Raw genomic sequence first — 20,541 nt, 5'->3', positions numbered from 1 at the left:
CAGGTAATACTGGGAACTTCAGGCTTCAAGCTCTAACTTTTACAAGCAGGTCATCAATTAGAATAAAAAATCTGTCAACATGCTCATAAATTGTGGTTAAGTAAAACCTATCGTTTTAGAGGTTTCAGTGTACTGTTGGCAAAAGATTGTGACTCTCTTCTCCTGACATTAATTGGATTATTTATGTACTTCTCTTTTCAAAAGTCTCAGAGCAATAGAACATTTTTGCACCACAACAGTGGTCTAAACCTTAAGAGTTTATGTGGGTCCCTAAAAATTTGCACTGCATGATATTCACATGAGCCCAGAGCATTTAGAAAGTCAAACATGCAACTGTGAACATTTTTAGTGTCTACAGTAAAATTTTCAAGGGAAAGGACTAAAGCATTTAGGGGCATTACACCTCAGTGTTCACACAGCAGCAGCATCTAAAATAATAAGGAAGGCTGCAGCTCAGGAGTAGAAAACATGCAAAGGTTTAATCCCTGACATCGGCAGGTGGGGAAAGGAAAGTATTTCTGCTTGAAACTCTGGAGAGAAGCTGCCTGTGTAGGCAGGTGGACCAAAGTTCTAACTTTGCAGAAGGCAGCTTCCTGTGTTTCTAATGCAATTTCTACTATCAAAGCCAGTATTTTTTTTACAATATACTTGCTAAGGGCTTGTTTCAATGCTGCCTAGTTTCCTTACACCAATATGGATCAGTCTTGTCTAAAAATCATAACAATTCCAGTGATGAAATGCTTATTCTCTCTCGCAAGATATAAACCACCAGAAACAGCTTCTGGGCAAGCCTCACTGAAATAAAGGAGTCTTGCCCATTAGCACGTAGTACTTACAAAACAGAACATCACTGGGACTCTAAGTATCTCAAAATCAGGCACACCGGCTTGCCCCTGCAATTGAGGGGGCCAGTACCACACAACGTGCGCACACTGTGCCTGCACACCACACAACACACTGGCGTCACTCGCCCACGCTCTGCAACATGCTGACGTATCACACACACACTGTGCAGCTTGAGCATGATGTGCGCACGTCACATGGCATGCTCACACAGTGTGCGAACATTGCTGCAGAATACTGAGGGGGCCTGTCCACTTCCTTGAAAATTGGGGGGGGGCTCTCAGCCCCTTGTCCCCCTTAAAGGCATCCCTATCTCAAATAAATATGGACAGCCATTCCATTGACAATTCAGATACTGATGCATACACTAAATACCATCCTATACTAAAAACTAATCTGTTCAAAATAAGGCAAGTAAAAAGAAACCCACAATTTGAACAGATAAGCTCATTGTAAGGTGTAAGATTTCCCACCCATTCACACATTAATTCCGTACAAAACATCTGAAATGGTTGGAATTTTTTAACCACTTGCAAATTCACAAATCCAAATAATGCAAGCAGAAAGTGGTTGTAAGTGTCTGAACTTATATTGGTAATCTACATGTTGCTGGTCGCCCCCACTTTTATTAAAACTGCCAGATTCTAGAGTAAGGACAAAAAAAAATATCAAAGGAAATATTTTTAGCTGCTTTTGGATAAGGAAACTAACATTAGCATCTGTATAGTCCCATTCTGTATTGTCAATCTAATTTAATATCTTACAAGGGACTATACAATACTAAGAACGAAGACAGAATGGAATGAAGACTATTTGTGGAAATGAAACATATTTTTGCAGAAGAAAGGACAACTAAAACACTACTTGTAGACATACACTAACCAAGTATGTATTCAGCAAAGCAATCTATAGAAATAACAGGCAAAACAGAGGTACATATTGGGAATGGTATTCAAAACAGGACAGAAACCAAATATGGCTGATGGCCACATGATGGTCAACAGAGTAATAGAAATGGCCTGAAGAGGAAGAATGAATGCTTGTTCCAGGTAAAACAGAGGAACATTTTAAAATGACTGGAAATGAATTATTACATCACCATCTAATGATGAAAAACAAGCCAATTACCAATGCTTGGTAAAGCTTTTGGAGAAAAAAAGAGAAAAGTCTGTAGTATAAAAAGGATGAGGTTTCTTTAAATGGTGACCAAACTTTAAAGGGGGGGGAAAGCTGATTAAGTTGAAAAACCCATTTAGTGAGTAGACTTTTGTTATCGTCATGCAGCCAGCAGTTTTCAGAGTTTTAAAAGGGTGTGCAGCGAAAACAAGAGAAGCTTTAAAACTACCCTCAGCGCCAATAGTGGGGCTAAAAAAAACAGCAAGCCGATTTAAGATTGATCCTACCAGAAGCAGCCAGAAGCAGCTCTTCAGTGAAAGAAACACTTTTCCTCAGAATTGGGTTGGCATGGCTAGAGTGAAGAGGGTTAGAGATAGACCCAGAGAGAAGGAGACAGGGCTGTTTAAGCTGTGGGGAATCACAAGATAGTGTAGGGGAGCTGGGATACAGGAAAATCCTAGGTCCCTGGGGGGAAAGTGCTGTGGAGGGAAGCAGTAGAGATGATAGATTTCAGAAGATGATTAAAAATAAATCAAAAAGAAAAAAGCAAAATGAAGAAAAAAAGCAAAACGAATCAAGCAAAACCAAATTTTGTAAAAACGAACAGACAACCTAACAGAATATGAATGAGCTATTACTGACATACAATAAATGAAATGACAAATACAGCACTACAGTGTGAATGAAGAGCACATTCAAATGATACTTTCATAAACTGTTCTTCCTTAATAGCAGGAATGGTTTCAATGTGCTTTTACTTTTATTTCAAACTCTGATATTCAAAATAAATTTGCTTGCAGATGATGAACACCTACTTTCCACGAGACTTTTCTTTTTCAGAAGAATTTTGGAATTTCTTAACCTGAACCACACAGCCTTTAATTTTTATTTCATGTTTGATCTACTCTAAGTTTTTATTTTTAGTTCCTATCTTCTCAATTTCCTCCACATATATGTTAGGGTAATGACCAGTGTTAGAAAAACAGCTAGCAACATTTTATTAGGAAGATTACGCTGCTGGTTTGCAAAAAACAAAAAACAAGAAACAGCACGAGTCATAAATCAAGACTAAGCTGCATCAAAGTAGCATTCTGAAGATGCTAATCACTAACACTTAACCTACACTGACAGCAAAACTTGACCCTTTTTTAGCAATATACACTTGTAATATATTTAGAAAGAATATACACCATCATTTCTATTAGTATACTCTATCTAGTTAGATGTGATTGTAGTCTATGGTGCCACTTAGCGAATGGGAAGTGTTCTATCAGTGGAATGAGGAAGTAACTTTCAGTATGAAATCTGTTTTTGAAAACTCTTCTTGATGGTCATGCATTATAGAGGTTTGCTTTTTAAGCAGAATGTGTCTAAACCTCTCTTGAGATCATGGAACTAGTTTCAGAGTTTGAGATCCAACAAACTCCAAGTGGAATTCTGCTAATGGAATGAAGCTTTCCAGACACTGTGTCTGGCTTCAGCCAATGAAAAGGACCAGGTTCATTAGGAGTAGAATGGGATACGAAACAGGGTAGATGCAGATGAAGGAAGGAGTCAGAAGAAAATGTAGAACTCCCCCCCCCACACACACACAGACACTTCGTATTAGCAGAAATGTATTCCATTTGCATGAGAGTCCCTTTGGATTCCATCCATGGTCTACCCAATTAGCCTATTTAAATTTCACCAAAGTCAAAGGAATGTAAGTGAGTGCAGGATTTTGGCCATGTTGTTGAGATCCTTGCTCCTCCCATTAGTTATATTAGATCTAATGCAGTAAATGTTGTCTCTCTCTGTGTGTATGTATGTGTGTGTGTGTGTGTGTGCGTGCCTGTCTCTCTCTCTCTCTCTCTCCCTCACACACATGCACAAATGTTAGCCTACTTTCTAAAAATAGTTAATGCCATGCCAACTATTTCTTTCCATTTCTTTAAATTCAACAGCACAGAAAAATAATTTATTTCTGTAAAGACAATGGGTTGGATCCACACTTAAAATAGACCCGCAAAGCCAACTTAAGTTATTTTAAGTCCCATGGATACCATGGGCCTACTCAAAGTATGATCAAGTTTAGAATCACACCACATGTTAAAATAGCCTCTTAAATCAGCATAAACAGGAATGTGCAGTAGGTATCCTTTTATCTAGCGAAGGAAGTACAAAACAAAGATGTACTCTTTTAAGAGGAAACAGATGAGAAACATACTCCCTAACATTACTAAATTCACCTACAATAATAATAATAATTTATTATTTATACCCCACCCATCCAGCTGGGTTTCCCCAGCCTACAATATTTTCAAGTGCAACAACAACAAAATGGGGCAGGGGAAAACCGGATTTAAAATACAGCTGTTCACAGCTGAGATCCTGTAGCATTTTCCAAAATTATTATTTCAAAAAACAAAAAGACAACCAAAACAATTGCATTATCTTCTAGCAGAGTTTGTTCTTAAAGATAAAAAGAACAAAAGTAGATTGCATGAAAATTAATGCACATAGCCAAATAGTTAGAGCAATGTTTCTCAAACTTTCTGAACTCAGGCTCCTTTTCAAACATCCACTACATTCTGCACATAATATCAATTATTTTCCACAGATGAACCTGTAGAGATCCTTGCATTTAAATTAGGTGCAAGTGACTTGCTGTTATGCATAAGGATCTGGATAATACCCCCCACATATATTTTAGAAAAGAAAACTGGAGCTTTGCATAGTGATTCATCAAAGATCAAAGCAGTAGCAGTTTCTAGTCTGTCAAATCACCCTGAGAAGATGCAATTTGCCTCAAGTCCCACATTGATCAGAGAGGTTGTCTGTCAAGGGGGTACTCCACTGAGGTCTCGGTTGGAGCCCAAGGACGGCACTACAATTTTCGAGATCCTATCCCTGACTGGAACTTCACAACCTTTCTCCTGGTGCCTCATGCCTCCTAAGGGAAGCCTGTCCCACGGTTTGAGAACCACTGAATTAGCAGGCAGAGTAAAGCAGCAACATTAAGGGATGATGGCATTTGTTCAGTGTTTGTAAGATGGCATGCATTCACTCCATACCTTAAATGAAATAATAAAACTTAAAATGTTTTCTACATCAAAAACTTAAGTTGCTAACAAGAATTTACTACTATCTTAAAGTAGGTGGTGTCTATGCCAATTGTACATAGCTTGGAAGCAGCTCAGCAGGCACCCCGTTGGCCAAATTTCTAGAAAGCTCAAGTGATTAATTGCCAAAAAGCGCACGCATACAGAAACATATTTGGATTAGAAGGTAGTTAGTCTTATGAGTATGACACTGTTAAAAGGGACATGCGAAACTACTTCCCCAACATATTATGGTGACTACTTATCTCCATAATTTGCAATATGATGTGGAGGAAATTAAAAGACAACTCCTTGTGACCTTTCTATTATTTTCTGATGTACTATATGTCAGCTTGCAAAAGCTGTCCATAAACTAAATAATGCAAAAAGCAATTCATAAGAGTTAGACATGTAGACAGTTTTCAAACTTTATTGGAGTAGGAGAGATCTCCTATTTTAGGGTTGTTGTGCTAACTTACATGCCAAAAAACAGAGAAAAGGAAGTGAGTAAAAAAGCTAATAGAAACAACACAAATTAAACGAAACAAATAAACAAATCAAAATAACGTGGGTGGCAGCACCTTACCAGTTTTGGGTGTCAAACTCAAATCTGTGTCAGAAGAAGAGGACTGTCGACTGTAGGACTTGGAAGGTGAAAAGGAATAGATTTGGTTTTTCAGAGGGGTGGAGGGTCCTGATGAATGAGGATTGGGATTGGGATCTTCATTGAAAGGAATCCTGCCAGAAGAAGGTGGAAACATATTCAGTGATCCTATGCCAAAGGACCGGGCTGACAGCAGCATGATCCCAACAACAGGGTGTGGAAAGGGATGGGGAAGGGCCACTAGTTGTCCTGAAGTGCAAAGCTGGATTATGAGGCCAAAGGCAACGGCAAAAAACCAAAAAGTTTGTTTACCAACTCAGCATTATTGCAGGGAGATGGCAAATATTGGATAGCAAAACAAAAACAAGAACAAAATACACAGCTGAGGAATGAAGCATCAAAAACCAAGAAAAACAGGCAAAGAAAGTAAAACCCATCAAAACCATCACTTGGGGCAGCAGTGCAAAATGCTTTTTTGAACCAGATTATCAAAAAGGAAAACAAAGACAATTGCAGACCATATATCTGTGTGTTTATATACACACAGACACAGACACTTATATATACACACACACATATATATTTCCAAGAAAGTTTCCTTATCCTTTAGCATCTGCAGTGTGCCACAGCTAAAAACAAAGAAGGAAACCAGACTGATACCATTGTATTGACAACCTTGGTTACATTTAATAGTACCTTACCTGTTTGTCCAAATTAAGACTTCAGTCACAGAAACATCTTTGAGGACATCATGATTAAGCCTGAAGCCCAATCAAGATGTATATTTTCCCCCCATGACAAGGGATATTTTCACACCTTAGGTTTTTCAGTTTATAACTGGAAAGGAAAAAAAACTCACACACACACCAAGCAAAAGTACAGAGAGAGATGATTAAATTCCAGTCGCCTATCACCTCTGTTGTATCAGATGAAGACTAATGTAGTTATTTCCAGGAGTAAGACTCCCAGTGAGAAAAGTTTTGTGGTACCTGCCTACACTGCCTGCCTGCCTGCCCTTTGCAGTCACTGTGCCTGTAGCCTGTCTCTCCCCAGCTTCTGAGTCTGAGCAGTCTCGTACCAGTGTAGATGAGAGTGGGAACAGACACAGAGAAGTTCTGAGTAAGCCGTGAGCCAGTAGCTGTGTGAATTGGGCTGTTGTGAGTCGAACGACATCCATGGCTTGGTGGATGAACCAGCGGAGACCTGAGAGAATTTGCAGCCAAGGGGGAAGGAAAGGAAAAAAATACATACAAAAGATTGCAAAGTTACATTTAAAAAATATTTCAGGGAGCTTTAAGAGCAGGCTCTAAAGCAGGGGTGTCAAATGTAAGGCTTGAGGGCCTTATCATATCTTTTTGTGGTTCCCAACATGGCCCACAGGACACCTACCATATTTCACAGAACTTCAGTCTTGTGAGCCAAGAAGCCAAAAATGGCAAACTGGCATGCTTCCTCGCAAGCAGATCAATCGACGACATGGCTCTAGCCTGCCACTCCAATTTATCTCATGCTAAGTAAAGGCCTCAGCAAATTAATTATGCTCACACAAGGGAGATGAACTAGGGAGCCATTGGACAGTGGAATCCAACAGGAGCTTCTCGTTCATAGCTCCCCCCCCCCCCCCCCCGGTCAGGGATATACACCAGACAGTGAAATACTTGAAATTGTGGTGTGAGGGGGGACTCAGCAGCAGATGTTTAACAAATTGTGCTGGGATTCACATTTTTTTATTTTTTAAAAATGGATGTGGTTCCCAAGGATCTACTCACTGAGAAGTTGGCCCTCCAACTCATTTTTTTACACCCCTGCTCTAAACAGTTAAGATGAAATCTTAAGAAAGCAGCTAAGCATTACCTTGTTAAAAGTGACATTGTATCTGTAGCAATGTGTTAACTGGGAAGAAAGAAACACCCGTGGGTGCCTGCTAATCTTGTAATACCTGGATTCAATGCAATTTCTTTAGATTGGCTTAATTCTGTTTCTAATAAACATAAAAATCTTAGCATGCAAGGTGCAACCAGGGAATGGAGAAATAAAGTTTCCATTTTCTTTTCAAGATGGAATGACAACAGATGTAGGGCGAACATTCTTAGCAGATTATTAGATGTGTAAAAGCAATGTGGCAATTGCATGGTTTTACTTATGGACCTATGATTCCACTACAGGGAAGCTTTGTAAAGAAAAAATGTCTTCCTTTAAAAAAAAACATGGCTCTTAGCAAAAAGATGAGTATATACAAATTACTCATAATATATGAGTTTCTCATGTTTTCTGATGAAAATAAAACCCAGTAGCCCATACTTCTCTAAACTCTCACTTGTGCTGAGAATTGGAAAAGGCAAGAAACAGCAGGGGAAAAATATATTCTGGGTTGCAGTATTTCTCTCCATACTAAGGCTAAAAGGGGAAAAATCTCTACTCTTCCCCCCCAAGCCCTCTGTGCATGCTAGAGGATTTGAGGAAGGATGTATGTTGCAAGATCAAGTACTGGCTTGGCTTGCTAGCCAAGCCAGTATCTGTGGACCAGTCTCATGGCTAGCTAAAACAGAAATAAATAAAAATAGCCAGTGACATTCGAGTTCACAAAGCGTTTTGTTTTGATTGTCTGATCAACCATGACAAAGTAGCATCAATTCTGAACAATGAATGAAGCTAATTCAGAATGAAGATTTGGAAGCATTTATCTTACCAGTGCAAAAGCAACTTGACTAGCTATCGCACAGACAAACTTTGGTCATATACCCTGCATTTAGCTATCAATTGCTTTCACACAGACCATGTCAGTGTGGTGCTTCCTGCAGCAGCTCATAAAACCTGAGCCAACCTTAGAGGGATATGGAAACAGAATGTGACAAGTTTAACTGCAGAATTATGAGATAGGTGTGAAACCTAAGGTTCAGCAATCCCAGCAACAGCTGTGTACAAAGCATATTGACAAAAATATACAGTTACGGGAGGGTGAGTCTAACATTTGCACATACTTCAATGTATGAAAATAATTATTTTCAATAATAAGCTCCTAAATAACGGATAGTTTTCAAGATTCTAGCTATCTCAACTAGAGCACACATAATCCCAATTTACACACACAGAAAAAACATATGCTGGTCCTTCTCTTAGGGCTGGCATAAAAAAGCCTTTATGATGCTGTGAATGTAGCTAGATGCTATTTCACCAGGCATATACATAGCTTTCCCAAACAAGGTGCTTTCAGGCTGGCATGCTACTATTTTTGTTTCACTTGCTCATGCTAAAAACTGAACTCCACGAACTTGCTCATGCTAAAAACTGAACTCCATGAACTATAAGTGAAGTGAAAGCTTGCCTACTATTTCAGGTCAAAGAGCAGCAAAGACAACTTGGTGCTTCCCTCTCTTATTTAGAATAAAGGCAGATATAAGAACCTGATAGAAATAGCTTAACACATATTAGCATCTTATGGTATTATAGCATTTAATATTCACATTGTAATACTTTTGTCTCTTATGCAGATGCACATTCAGACTGCAAGTACAGGAAACAGAAGGCCTGTTGAGAAATTGTAATATGGCAAAAGATTCTGAAAGACAAAACATTCCATTGATGCAGGTTCACCACCAGTAAAACTCGCACATTGAACTGCAACGTAGAAGAGGCAAACACCACCAGCAGCACCTTGTGTAACACTGCTAGAATTATATATGGTATGACTGCATAGGCATTTGTCACACAAATTTTATTTCTGCAGCATCTGGTCAAATAGGACCATCAGTTCATTTTGAATCCCCTCAGATTTCTAAATTCCAAAAAATTACCAACAAGATTGGTAGGCAGGAACGTGTATGAAATCACAGCAGACAAATGAAATTATGCAAAACTGTATGAGTATATAAACAAAACATGAAAATCTCTTTCCAATGAACATCTGACTCATACTTACTCCTTCATATCTTTGGATGGGGAATTACATGTGGGTAAGAATGCTGATGTGTTACTTAATTTATCCAAGGTACAGGCTGTTCCTATGGCTCGTACTACTAGTCCAGATTCTCCCTCCAGATCAAAACACTGCAAATAGCCAACAACTGCATTCCCTCTCATTTCAAGTACCTTCAAGCCAATCTTCCTTTGCAGCTCTCCTGCAAAAGAGGTATATGCCAGTTAGCCAGAAACTAACTTAAAATATATTTGCAAGTCTGATAATAAGAAAAAGATGAGAACAGAAAAATGTAGTCACATTTAGATAGCATGATTTATTCATTTTTTAAAAATTTTGTGCTCTGTCCTCCAGAAGTACATGGGCTTAAGGACTGGTTCACCAGTTACAATTTTACAGATGCATAAAAATATTTTATAGATGCCTACAGAACTGCTACAGGGAAGCTATGGCCCTTCTGATGTGGTTGGACTCATTCTTCAGGTCTGATGAGCCTTCAACATCTAAAGGGCCACAGGCTCCCTATCCCTGTAGTAGAAATAAGACAGATGCAGATATATGCTTATTTGCAAACATGTTTCCTGTACACAGGTTAAATTCATGACAACTATATAGTCTGTGAAGTGGCCCTTAGTGCCTCTGCTGAAACTTTTTATAACCATGAAAATAGACGCCAAACATTTTTCAAGCCATTTTCTAATATATTATAATACTGATAAAATAGGAGCTATTATTCAAATTTGCTACACTTTTATTTTAAAACAGCACAATCCTCCAGAGCCTTTCTTCACATGCAGAGGAAGCCCCTAACTCACTGAGGGTTTGAGATCCATTGGCTACCCTCTCCTGGTTTAGACAGCTAGTCAAAGCTGGACCCTGGGTATGGCTGCTGTTGCATGCTGGCAGCTTCTAGGAGCAACAGCTGATGTATTAATGCTAAACAAAACAACAATGGACACTGTGTTTTTGTGTGTGTGTGTGTGTAATCTCTCTAAATATAAATATAAATTATGCCAGCTTCATTCCTATACTCATTTACTCAGTAGTAAACTAAGTTCAGAATAAACATAGATAGGCAGTGCTGAAATCCATTGCCTAGAAAAGAATTTAGAAACGCTCTCTAATGTGCAAAATTGATCAACAAGAAATCTCTAGGGAGCAGTGTTAATAGTAGGCAAGTGCATTGAGACTGTAAACCCATCATTAGTACGAGACCAAAAGTGTTTTCCTGCAGACTACAAGCAGACTTTAAATATATTTGTAGATCATTTTCTGTGGCAGGCCCAATTGTGTTGCTCTTGCATGTACTATGTAAGCATTCATAGATTGATGCAAAATTTGAAAATAAACGGACACTGAAACTTTAGCTATACAAAAGAATTACATCTTCTGTATAACAGGATGTAATTTAAATCATCTTTCCATGTTGTTACGGATATTAAAAAACAACCTTCAAAACTAAATGCTTGTGACCACACACCTCCTCCAAACTACAACTGAACATGTCACAAAGCAAGCAATTTATAGAGCATGTGGAGGTGCTTGAAGAGCAAAAAGTAGAGAAATGGTGCAGAAATCCCCACAGTCCTTCAGAGGGACTACAACCCCCTCCAAAGAAGGCAATATTCCATCAGAAAGCACATAACAGATTTCCAACTTTTAAATACTGTAAATAATATACTTTCAAAAAGTAAAAAAAAAAAATTTGCTAAGTGCTAGAACTACTATAATTAGTAACGGTGCAAAACAAACAACTGTAGGCTGAAACAGCGGCCAAGTATATGAAAAAGAATCATTAAGCAGTTAAGAGCAGATCTTCACTCATTCAGTGTCTACACTGTTATTCTGTAAAGACTGCTTACATAGTTCAACATTTCAAAATGACCTTTGAAATTCCAACTTTCCAGGGGATACGTGGCTGCTGTATAATGTGAGCTAAAGTTTCAACACAGACTAGAAATCACCACCCCCAAGTTGCAATTACTGTATCTGTTTGTAAATTATTGCTATATTAAGTTACTGTATATGTTAACAAGTGAAATGTTTACCAGTTACTATTAATATGATTTTTTGTAGACTTCCTAATACCCAAGAGAGAAATTATTTTTATCTGTTTAAAATAAATGTAGAAAGCATTTTTATCAGAAAAATAACAAACTAGTTTACTGTATTTGTTTTTTTTGTAAAGAATGTAACAGATATCCAGTTCATTTAAAGCTGGTATTAAGGATCAGTAGCCAGGATTGACAACTGTGACATGTAAGCTTTTACTGGCTGGTGAAACACCTGCATCATATCTCTAAGTGGAGGTCATTCGACAATGTGAGTGTCATAGCAGAGAAGGCCCTCCTTTCAGTCACGTGATGCAACTCTGCTGGACGTGCATGACTAGAAGGGCCTCCCACAATGATGAGCTGGTTTATACAGGGACTGAGCTAGTTTAAACAGAAGGAGGCCCTCAAGTAGTCTGGTCCCAAGCTGTACAGGGCTTTGTAAGAAGAGTAACAAAACGTTACAATCAGTTTGTCAGCAAACAGACAACCAGCACAATTCCTTTGGCACAAAAGTAATATGCGCATGGTAGGATAGTCCATCAAGCATCCTAGCCACTGTATATACCACCAAATCAAGGGCAACTACAAATAGAGTGCATTGCAATAATCCAGTCTAAAAGTTACTTGTTTTATTTTATTTACCAAGATTTATATGAATAACCTCTACATAATTACTAATGCATTTACTAGCTTGTGGCCAAGTTACCTCTGCGGAGTAACTGGTGCAGCTTGCACAACAGTTGCTGTTGGTGGAATGTTGTCCTAACCACCATGGCCATCTGAGTCTCCAGTGGCAAGGACTGTTCAGGAAGAAGCCCTGAACTACAAACTTGATACTTTTCTATTCTTTCAGGTAATGTTAACTATAAAATGTTCAGCTGGCTTTCAAACACAGTAATAAAATCTGCAAAACATCTCAACAGAAATTAACAGAAATGCAGAGCCTTTATTAGATTAATGTGTGTCTTTTTCAAGGCAATAAATGATATTGTAATTACCTGACATTAATGAAATAAGCCTCTGCCTGGCCTCATTTGATGCCCTTGGTGTACGGATTCGGTCTATCCACTGATATTCTGGATCTTCATTAACCACCAGTTCTTCTACAAACCCATGAATGATTACAGCTTTATAGCACTTTGGAATAGAAGTAGCTGTTAAAAGCATAAGCACAGTGTAAAATATTTAATTATTTAACACAACTATATACTACCTTTTCCCACAACTCATTCCAGGCAAGATTATAATAAAACTATTTGGATTTTTTTAAAAAAGAAATACACCCCCCCCCCGCAAAAAAACCCATAAAACGCAAAGATAAAAACTTACAGACGAATCATGCTAAAAACATCAAGCACTAAAAAGAAATTTTAAAAAGCACTGGTACCAAGAAGCCTCTTGGAAAGAGCATTCCATAGCTGGGGCACCACAGCCAAAAAAAAAAGCCCCCTTGCTAGTTGATACCCATCTCACCTCCAAAGGAGGCATTCGGAGTAAGGGATCGGAAAAGGACTGCAAAAGTGTGAGTAGTCTGGTGTGAGAGTTGTGGCTCCTTCAGCTATCTGGATGCCAAAATTATTAAGGGTTTAAATATATGTATGCATGTAGGCACGTGGGTGGCGCTGTGGGTTAAACCACAGAGCCTAGGACTTGCCAATCAGAAGGTCGGCGGTTCAAATCCCCGCGACGGGGTGAGCTCCCGCTGCTCAGTCCCTGCTCCTACCAACCTAGCAGTTCAAAAGCATGTCAAAAGTGCAAGTAGATAAATAGGTACCGCTGTGGAGGGAAGGTAAATGGTGTTTCCGTGCACTGCTCTGGTTCGCCACCAGCGGCTTAGTCATGCTGACTACATGACCCAGAAGCTGTACGCCGGCTCCCTCGGCCAGTAAAGCGAGATGAGCGCCGCAACCCCAGAGTCGTCCGCGACTGGACCTAATGGTCAGGGGTCCCTTTACCTTATTATGTATGTATGTATGTATGTATGTATAAATCCATTCGCTTTCAATTGGGGATGGAAACAAACAGGCAGTCTCTTCTGGCACTTGTATTCTGCACTGACTATTTTCAGTCTAGAGAATATAAATCTTAAAAGCTTTATTTCTTTAGTACATCACTTATCTCATTTTTCACAGACAATTTTTTCCAACTATGTTTTTAGACTTACTGCAAAAAAATTTAACTCCACATGATGACTGTCTAAAACGATTTAAATCATTGAAGAGGTCTACTTTCACCACCACATTGATCTCTCCACGTATACCTGTTTGTAAAAAATATGCGAGAAAGTGAGAATTTGTATTACAATAGAAAAATAGTCTTCCATGATTGCTTTAAATATCGGAATACCATTGTCAGCCCAAAGACTCCCAAGGGGGTTCAGAATTAATTAAAGAACAGAAAACGATAGATAATCTATTAAAAGATGGTAAAAACAGAGCCACAAAAATACTAAAAATCAAATAGGTACTCAAATGAAAACTAAACACACCACATGGACTGGGCAATGGAGGTACTGGTAGAGAATGTCCTTTCACATGTCACCAGATCCTTCCTGACTAAGGTAAAGTAACCTATAAAAGGGCCTCTAACGAAAATTTTAATAACTGGGCAGATTCACTTAGCAAACGGAACATTCTTATTCAGTATTTCAGTCCCAAATAGAACTGGAATATTCTTTATTCTATGGCATCACTAATAATAATAATAATAATAATAATAATAATAATAATAATAATAATAATAATAATTTATTTGTACCCCGCCCACTCTGGCTGGGTTTCCCCAGCCACTCTGGGCGGCTTCCACAGAAACCAAAAATACACTAAAATGTTACACATTAAAAACTTCCCTGAACAGGGCTGCCTTAAGATGTCTTCTGAATGTCAGGTAGTTGTTTATCGCTTTGACACCTGATGGGAGGGCATTCCACAGGGCGCCACTACCGAGAAGGCCCTCTGCCTGGTTCCCTGTAGCTTTGCTTCTCGCAATGAGGGAACCACCAGAAGGCCCTCAGCACTGGACATATTATAGTATAGCCATGATATACAACATGGAATACAACATGAAAGGTATGAGCAACTTTTACAGTGAATTAAAACTTCTTGGGAACCTGCAACTTGGGAAGACAAAAACAACCACAGTCTGCAAAAGTGTCAAACTGAAGAGTATGTCAAGAACAGATCTAAATAGCTGCAAGAAACCCTCCATAGTTATGTCCTAGCTGCAAGGATGGTGTAAGCCTGATGTCAAGTAAAACGTACTGCTTCAGCACATTGCTTCACCATTCTGTGAACTCTAATCCCTTGAAACATGAGTCAAAGCCAGTAAGTTCATCAGGAAACTGATTGAGGAACACCCTTAATGACCCTATGTCATGTGCTGTATCCTTTTTAAAAGAGTACAGATCATTCCATAACACAGGTCTACTTAAAATAAAAAGCATTCCTTCCATAAATAGTTTTTTAAGGCAAGTTTTTCAGAAAATATTACGATGGCATAATGTAACTTAAAGATTACACTTGGTATTCTTAAAATTATCGTAAATTTTAAGAATAACTGAAGTGACCACTATGGTCAGAATTCTTTGATTTGTTTCTAAAATTAATTTAAATTAAATTTCTTTCCACAAGGTTAATGTAGACATTTCAGTACTAATCGTTTATTATTGTTGGTTTTGTAGCTGTTGTTTATAAAAACAGCATCACACACACACACACACACACACACACAAACTTAAATTACATAGAGCAACATCTAACTAGATCACTGACTTCTGTGAGTCTACTAACAAAGTATATCACCCAAAATCTGCATCACAACAGCTATTACACAGCACTGTTTAGGTGTTGCTCACATATTATATAATACTATTTTTGTCCAGATTTTCAGGGATTTAGCATTGGAAGATTTGTCATCCCAGTGCTATGATCCATGGCAAAAGAAAAAAATGGCATTAACTTTAAACACAACTTCTTTATTTGAAACAACATGTGAAACTGAAAGAACTCAACTGATGTCTCAGGAAAGCTTAAAACTATGTTGTATTTTAAATGGCACAATAAGTCTACCTCAACGCTCCTAAACGATTTGCCAAATAAAATATGTTTTAAAACAATGTTAAAAATCTCACCATGTATCGTATCATAAATTGGAAACCAGCCAGAGATAACTGTAGCTGCTTCACTGTAGAGGAGAGGATCAATATCAATGTAAACTTTTCCAATGGCATCATTAGCACTATAAGTATCATGATCAAGAACAGTTATCTGCAGAGGTTCATCTTGTAGATCTTCATCATCCACCTAGAAAATAAAAATATGGAGCTTCAAAATTTCACAAGGCAGAATCTGTATTAACAAAACCTTTATTGATTCAAAATTGCTAGTTTAAATTCCCTGTGGAGCATGCAATAAAGATTAACATGAAACTGGTAGGGGTCTCAAAAACTACGAATTCCAAATGGTTCTGTTCAGATGACCACTACAAAACATCCACTTCTGTTTTTCAACTAGTTTGTTTTTCTGTCTGAAATGGGAACTGCAATTAAGTTTTTGCTACAGTTTATCTAAACAATCCAAAATCAGAAACCAGTTTGATCTTCTCTCTTTGGACAAACCAGATTAAACTAAGTACATTTTGTGCTGATTCGGACAAAATGAGGAGCTGCTGTTAGTTGAAAATGGACATTCTTTGAGCTTAATAACTTGCTTCTAAAGCTACCTTTTTTGTTGAATTTACCTCAAATTTAAACCATTCAGAATTCCACTGAGGATTGAGAGATTTGGGATACACATCTGTCTTAAATGTGGTGTTTCCAAACTTCACCTGAAAAATATACCAAAAAAAAAGACAAATTGAAGCAAAATATTGTTCTCCACCTTTTTCCAAAACTTACACTTTTAAAATAAAGTTAATGCCATGCAATTGCTTTCAAACATTTGACAGACCATTGCTACATGTCTGTAAGGTGGGCATTTCAATGTGATTGCCCTGACTTAACACTGTGAGTTCTTTGAGATTATAAAGCTGGGGGGGGTGTGGAAATTTTTGTCCTGGTATGCCAGTTCACAACCCCAACATCTAGATTGGCTCAAAGTTCCAAACCAGATAGTAACCACCTTATATCTTCATTTCCAATGCAGCTAGTAAGCAGCTAGCACTTCTGTCCCTCAGCAGTTAGTCTGTTATACCTCCTAAGAGACAGCAAACAACAATGCAAAGGCTCAGAAGAATCTGGAGATGATTACTGAATGCACATGAGAGAAAACAGTGTGTGGTTTATGCCAGAACAGTGAGAATGAGAGAAAATGAGTTGGTGTGAAAGAAAATGTCTGTGCTTATATGGGAGATGAAAAGTGGGCTAGACAGTGAAAACAATATGCTCACTGTACAGTGTTTGTGGGTGAGCATGCTTGCAGATTCTACACATAATTATTGAACATGTGAGCAAGTGAAGGACTTATACACTTGTAGATTATATTGTGAAAAATGAAAAACAAGGCAGAAAGAAAATTAAGATGTTCTTTGGGGGGGGGGATGTAGAGAAGGTCCCTTCAGGATTCATCTCCCAACTACAGCTCCATCAATACACATGTAAACTAATGTGTAAGATGGAAAGTTTCTATTCACATACAGAAGAGAGATTAAATACGAGTACTAAAGCTATTTAACATGTGTAATTTTCTAATAGATGCAACTTTGAAATCTTTAGGATTCAACTTATATTTAATCAAAAAGACTCAATATCCCAAAATTTGAGAGGAGCTTGTCTGGAAAATTAGCCAAATTAGAAAATTTCCAAGCAAACACACAGCTTTGATTACCTAGCTAAAACACCTTGGGCTTCCTCCCTCAAACAACCATGAGAATGAAGGGCTTCTCGTTCATTTTTCTGCCTCTCAGTCTCCCTACCTTGCCCACAGAACTCTGCCTATCTCTAGGTTCTATAAAAGGCCAACTGTCCTTTAACTTCCCCCATGCTTTTGAACATTCTATGGCTAACAGCTTAATTCGCTCAGGAAATAGAATGTTCATCAACATTCATCACATTCCTATGGCTCAGCCAACATTGTCAGAAGCTTCATAACTGCTACAACGAAATTATTTAGTCTATTAATATACAGTAGGATCGCATCTTGAAGGATGTTCCAGGGGATGGCATGTAAAGTCAAAATCGTGTATAATCAAAGCAACCTCCTGGAACTACCCCTGTGCAAGCAATCTTACCTTCCTTTTTTAAAAAAATAAAATAAAATAATATTTATTAAAAGTTTAGTAGTTACAGAAAAAAAGGGGGGAAAGCAATAGAAAATTTAACAGACAATACATCAAAAATAAAAATAAAAACAACAAGAAAGAACAAAAAAGAACAAAAAACCATTACAACCAAACAACAAGAAAAACAAAAACATTTAAAAACACATCCAATATTTCCGTATCTTTACCTTCCAGAGCCAGCACAAGATCTCGCAAGTCCATCCAAGATCTCATGAAGGCCTCCAGAGCTCACAATAGTTTCTCAGAGCCTGATAAGCAAGGCACAGAGCTTAAAGGCTCTTTCTGCACATGGTTTTTTTTTTTAATCTACAGAAGAATCATAGCTAATTTTAAACAGCTGAGGACAGGGAAGAATTAGTATTTATTTTGAAAACCTCAAAGAGTGATAACAAATTGTGGCATCCCACTTGCAAAGCAGACAACCACTCGCACAAATGTGAATTCTTTTCTCCCCATACTCCTCCAAAATATGCTCCAGATGGCTGAGGCATCTCCAGAACTAGTTTGGAAAGGCATGGGGTTGGGGAGAAAGAGAAAGGAGTCCCATTATGTCTGCTGGTGAAATGTTGGATCTCACTCGAAGAGACTAAAGGTTAGTTATTATACAGTATTTCCTTTTCCTATTTGTATAATTGGAACACAATCAACACAAGTCTTCTTAACGTTGGAAAGTTTAGGTGCATGTTCAACTCAGAGAACAAGCACAGTTTTTTTCAGATGGCCACAAGGTTTTCTGCATCAGACTTGTATCTGACCTTTCAGGCATTGAAAAAGGCTTGACTCCCAATGTTTCCACCCACTGCATTTTGAAGAGCAGAACACAGAACAGAGGCATTCCAGTGTAGTAATAGTATGTAACATGGAAGATTAAAGGTCAGTATTTTAAGCACACTTTTGTACAAAAATAAGTGGAATTAATATCTTTCTATGTGATTATTTACATACATACATAATTTTTTTTGTATGCTGACTTTCCGCAGTCTACAATTGTCATAGAAGTTTATAAACAGCTAAATAATGTGAACAACCATGCCTCCTTCAAGGTGGCCCAAAATGAACCCTCTGGTTAAGTTGTATTCATTACCAAATACTGTACACAAGAGCAGGCAAAGCCTCTCAGCTGGCTGTCACCAGCTAGGACAGAAGAAAGCCAGGAGAGAAAATTGTTGACCAGACTTCCCCAAGTACTTAGTTCACAACCTCAGGTGAAATCCATCACCCATGCAACTGCTAAGGGGACATCCTATACAGTTCCTGAAACTGGCTTGTTATCCAAGACAGATCATATTTCAAGCACATCAGAGTGAGTGATATTTGATTCCAAAGAATCAAAGTCATCCAACTGTATCAGCCTCCTGTCTTTCCTAAGCAGCACTGCCAGATGGCATTCTGCAGTTGCAATATCAGTGGGAAATATTTCTTTTGCCACCATAAAATAAGCTCTTAAATGGGCTTTAAACCACATTTGGTTCACAATTGTGCCCTGAATTATCACCAGATGTGCTCTAACTGACATTGCAACTGATTTTAAAACAGTGTAAATGAACTAACAGTGGATAACAGAAATGACTTAAATCTAGTTATCACCTTTTTTGCAAAGGCTCTTTGTCTTTAACACCCACATGAATTCGCACATCACAGAGATGCCCTGATGGGGAAAAGCGGTACCTATGTAGAAACTACTTGTATGCCCAGGTCTCAGCAGGGCCGTCTTTACCCAGGGGTGCAAGGAGTGTGGAGCACCCGGGCACTGAATTCTGGGGGATGCCAGGTACCCACCGCTGAAGCCGCCTACGCTCTTAACTACCTACCTGTTATGAAATAATAAATAATTTTGATCAAGCTAGAAAAACAAAATACATATATACCTAGGTATTACCGAAATGTATACCTACTGTTTCACTAAAGGACTTTCGACTTTGTGCGTTCATTTACCAAAGATGCACTGTGCCAGTGGTGGCGCTTGTCAAACTCAATGACGGCACTCACAACTAAATTTGGGGGCGCTGGGCAGATCTTTGCACCCCAGCGGCACATATGCTAAAGACTTGCCTCTTGCCTCTGCATTGTCCATGATTAAAGGTAAAGGTAAGGTAAAGGGACCCCTGATCATTAGGTCCAGTCGTGACCGACTCTGGGGTTGCGGCGCTCATCTCACTTTATTGGCCGAGGGAGCCGGCGTACAGCTTCTGGGTCATGGGGCCAGCATGACTAAGCTGCTTCTGGCAAACCAGAGCAGCACACGGAAACGCTGTTTACCTTCCCGCCGGAGCGGTACCTATTTATCTACTTGCACTTTAACGTGCTTTCGAGCTGCTAGGTTGGCAGGAGCTCGGACCGAGCAATGGGAGCTCACCCCATCGCGGGGATTCGAACCGCCGACCTTCTGATCGGCAAGTCCTAAGCTCTGTGGTTTAACCCACAGCACCACCCAGTTAGTGTGCCAGCTGCACCTGTTCCTTGAGATGTCTGATTTGGCCAGTGACACAAGCCTTAGTTACATCCTGTTTGGGTTACTCTAATGAGCTCTATGCAGGGCTGCCTTTGAAAGGTGCTCAGAAAGCTGCAGCCAGATTGTTGACCGGGGCTGGTTATAGGAAGCATACGACTCTTTTGCTACAACAGCTTCACTGACTGTTTCTGGGCAAAATT

At 38.8% G+C, this 20,541-nt stretch overlaps 2 protein-coding genes across 51 annotated transcripts in view; both read right to left on the bottom strand.

Moving 5' to 3' along the window:
- SOX5 (SRY-box transcription factor 5) overlaps positions 1 to 20,541 on the bottom strand; it is a 1,214,093-nt gene that overhangs the window by 120,131 nt on the left and 1,073,421 nt on the right. The window lies entirely within an intron of this gene.
- The window catches only part of C2CD5 (C2 calcium dependent domain containing 5), an 86,357-nt gene that overhangs the window by 61,302 nt on the left and 4,514 nt on the right, over positions 1 to 20,541 (bottom strand). For 13 of the 50 annotated variants that reach the window (XM_083401769.1, XM_083401764.1, XM_083401801.1 and 10 more), the window contains exons 2-8: positions 16,351 to 16,437; positions 15,743 to 15,914; positions 13,778 to 13,873; positions 12,612 to 12,767; positions 9,563 to 9,761; positions 5,626 to 5,777; positions 2,247 to 2,438 (exon numbers count right to left, since the gene is read on the bottom strand). In XM_083401769.1, coding sequence (XP_083257895.1) covers positions 2,247 to 2,438; positions 5,626 to 5,777; positions 9,563 to 9,761; positions 12,612 to 12,767; positions 13,778 to 13,873; positions 15,743 to 15,914; positions 16,351 to 16,437 — 1,054 coding nt within the window. Of the gene's footprint in view, positions 1 to 2,246; positions 2,439 to 5,625; positions 5,778 to 6,632; positions 6,847 to 9,562; positions 9,762 to 12,611; positions 12,768 to 13,777; positions 13,874 to 15,742; positions 15,915 to 16,350; positions 16,438 to 20,541 lie in introns of all 50 variants that reach the window. The other 37 variants (XM_083401770.1, XM_083401779.1, XM_083401783.1 and 34 more) reach the window with 7 other exon arrangements.

This window comes from Podarcis tiliguerta (genome assembly GCF_965153285.1).
Source record: "Podarcis tiliguerta genome assembly, chromosome: 10".
NCBI classification, from domain to species: Eukaryota; Metazoa; Chordata; class Lepidosauria; order Squamata; family Lacertidae; genus Podarcis; species Podarcis tiliguerta.
This window is presented reverse-complemented; position numbering and strand designations above follow the sequence as displayed.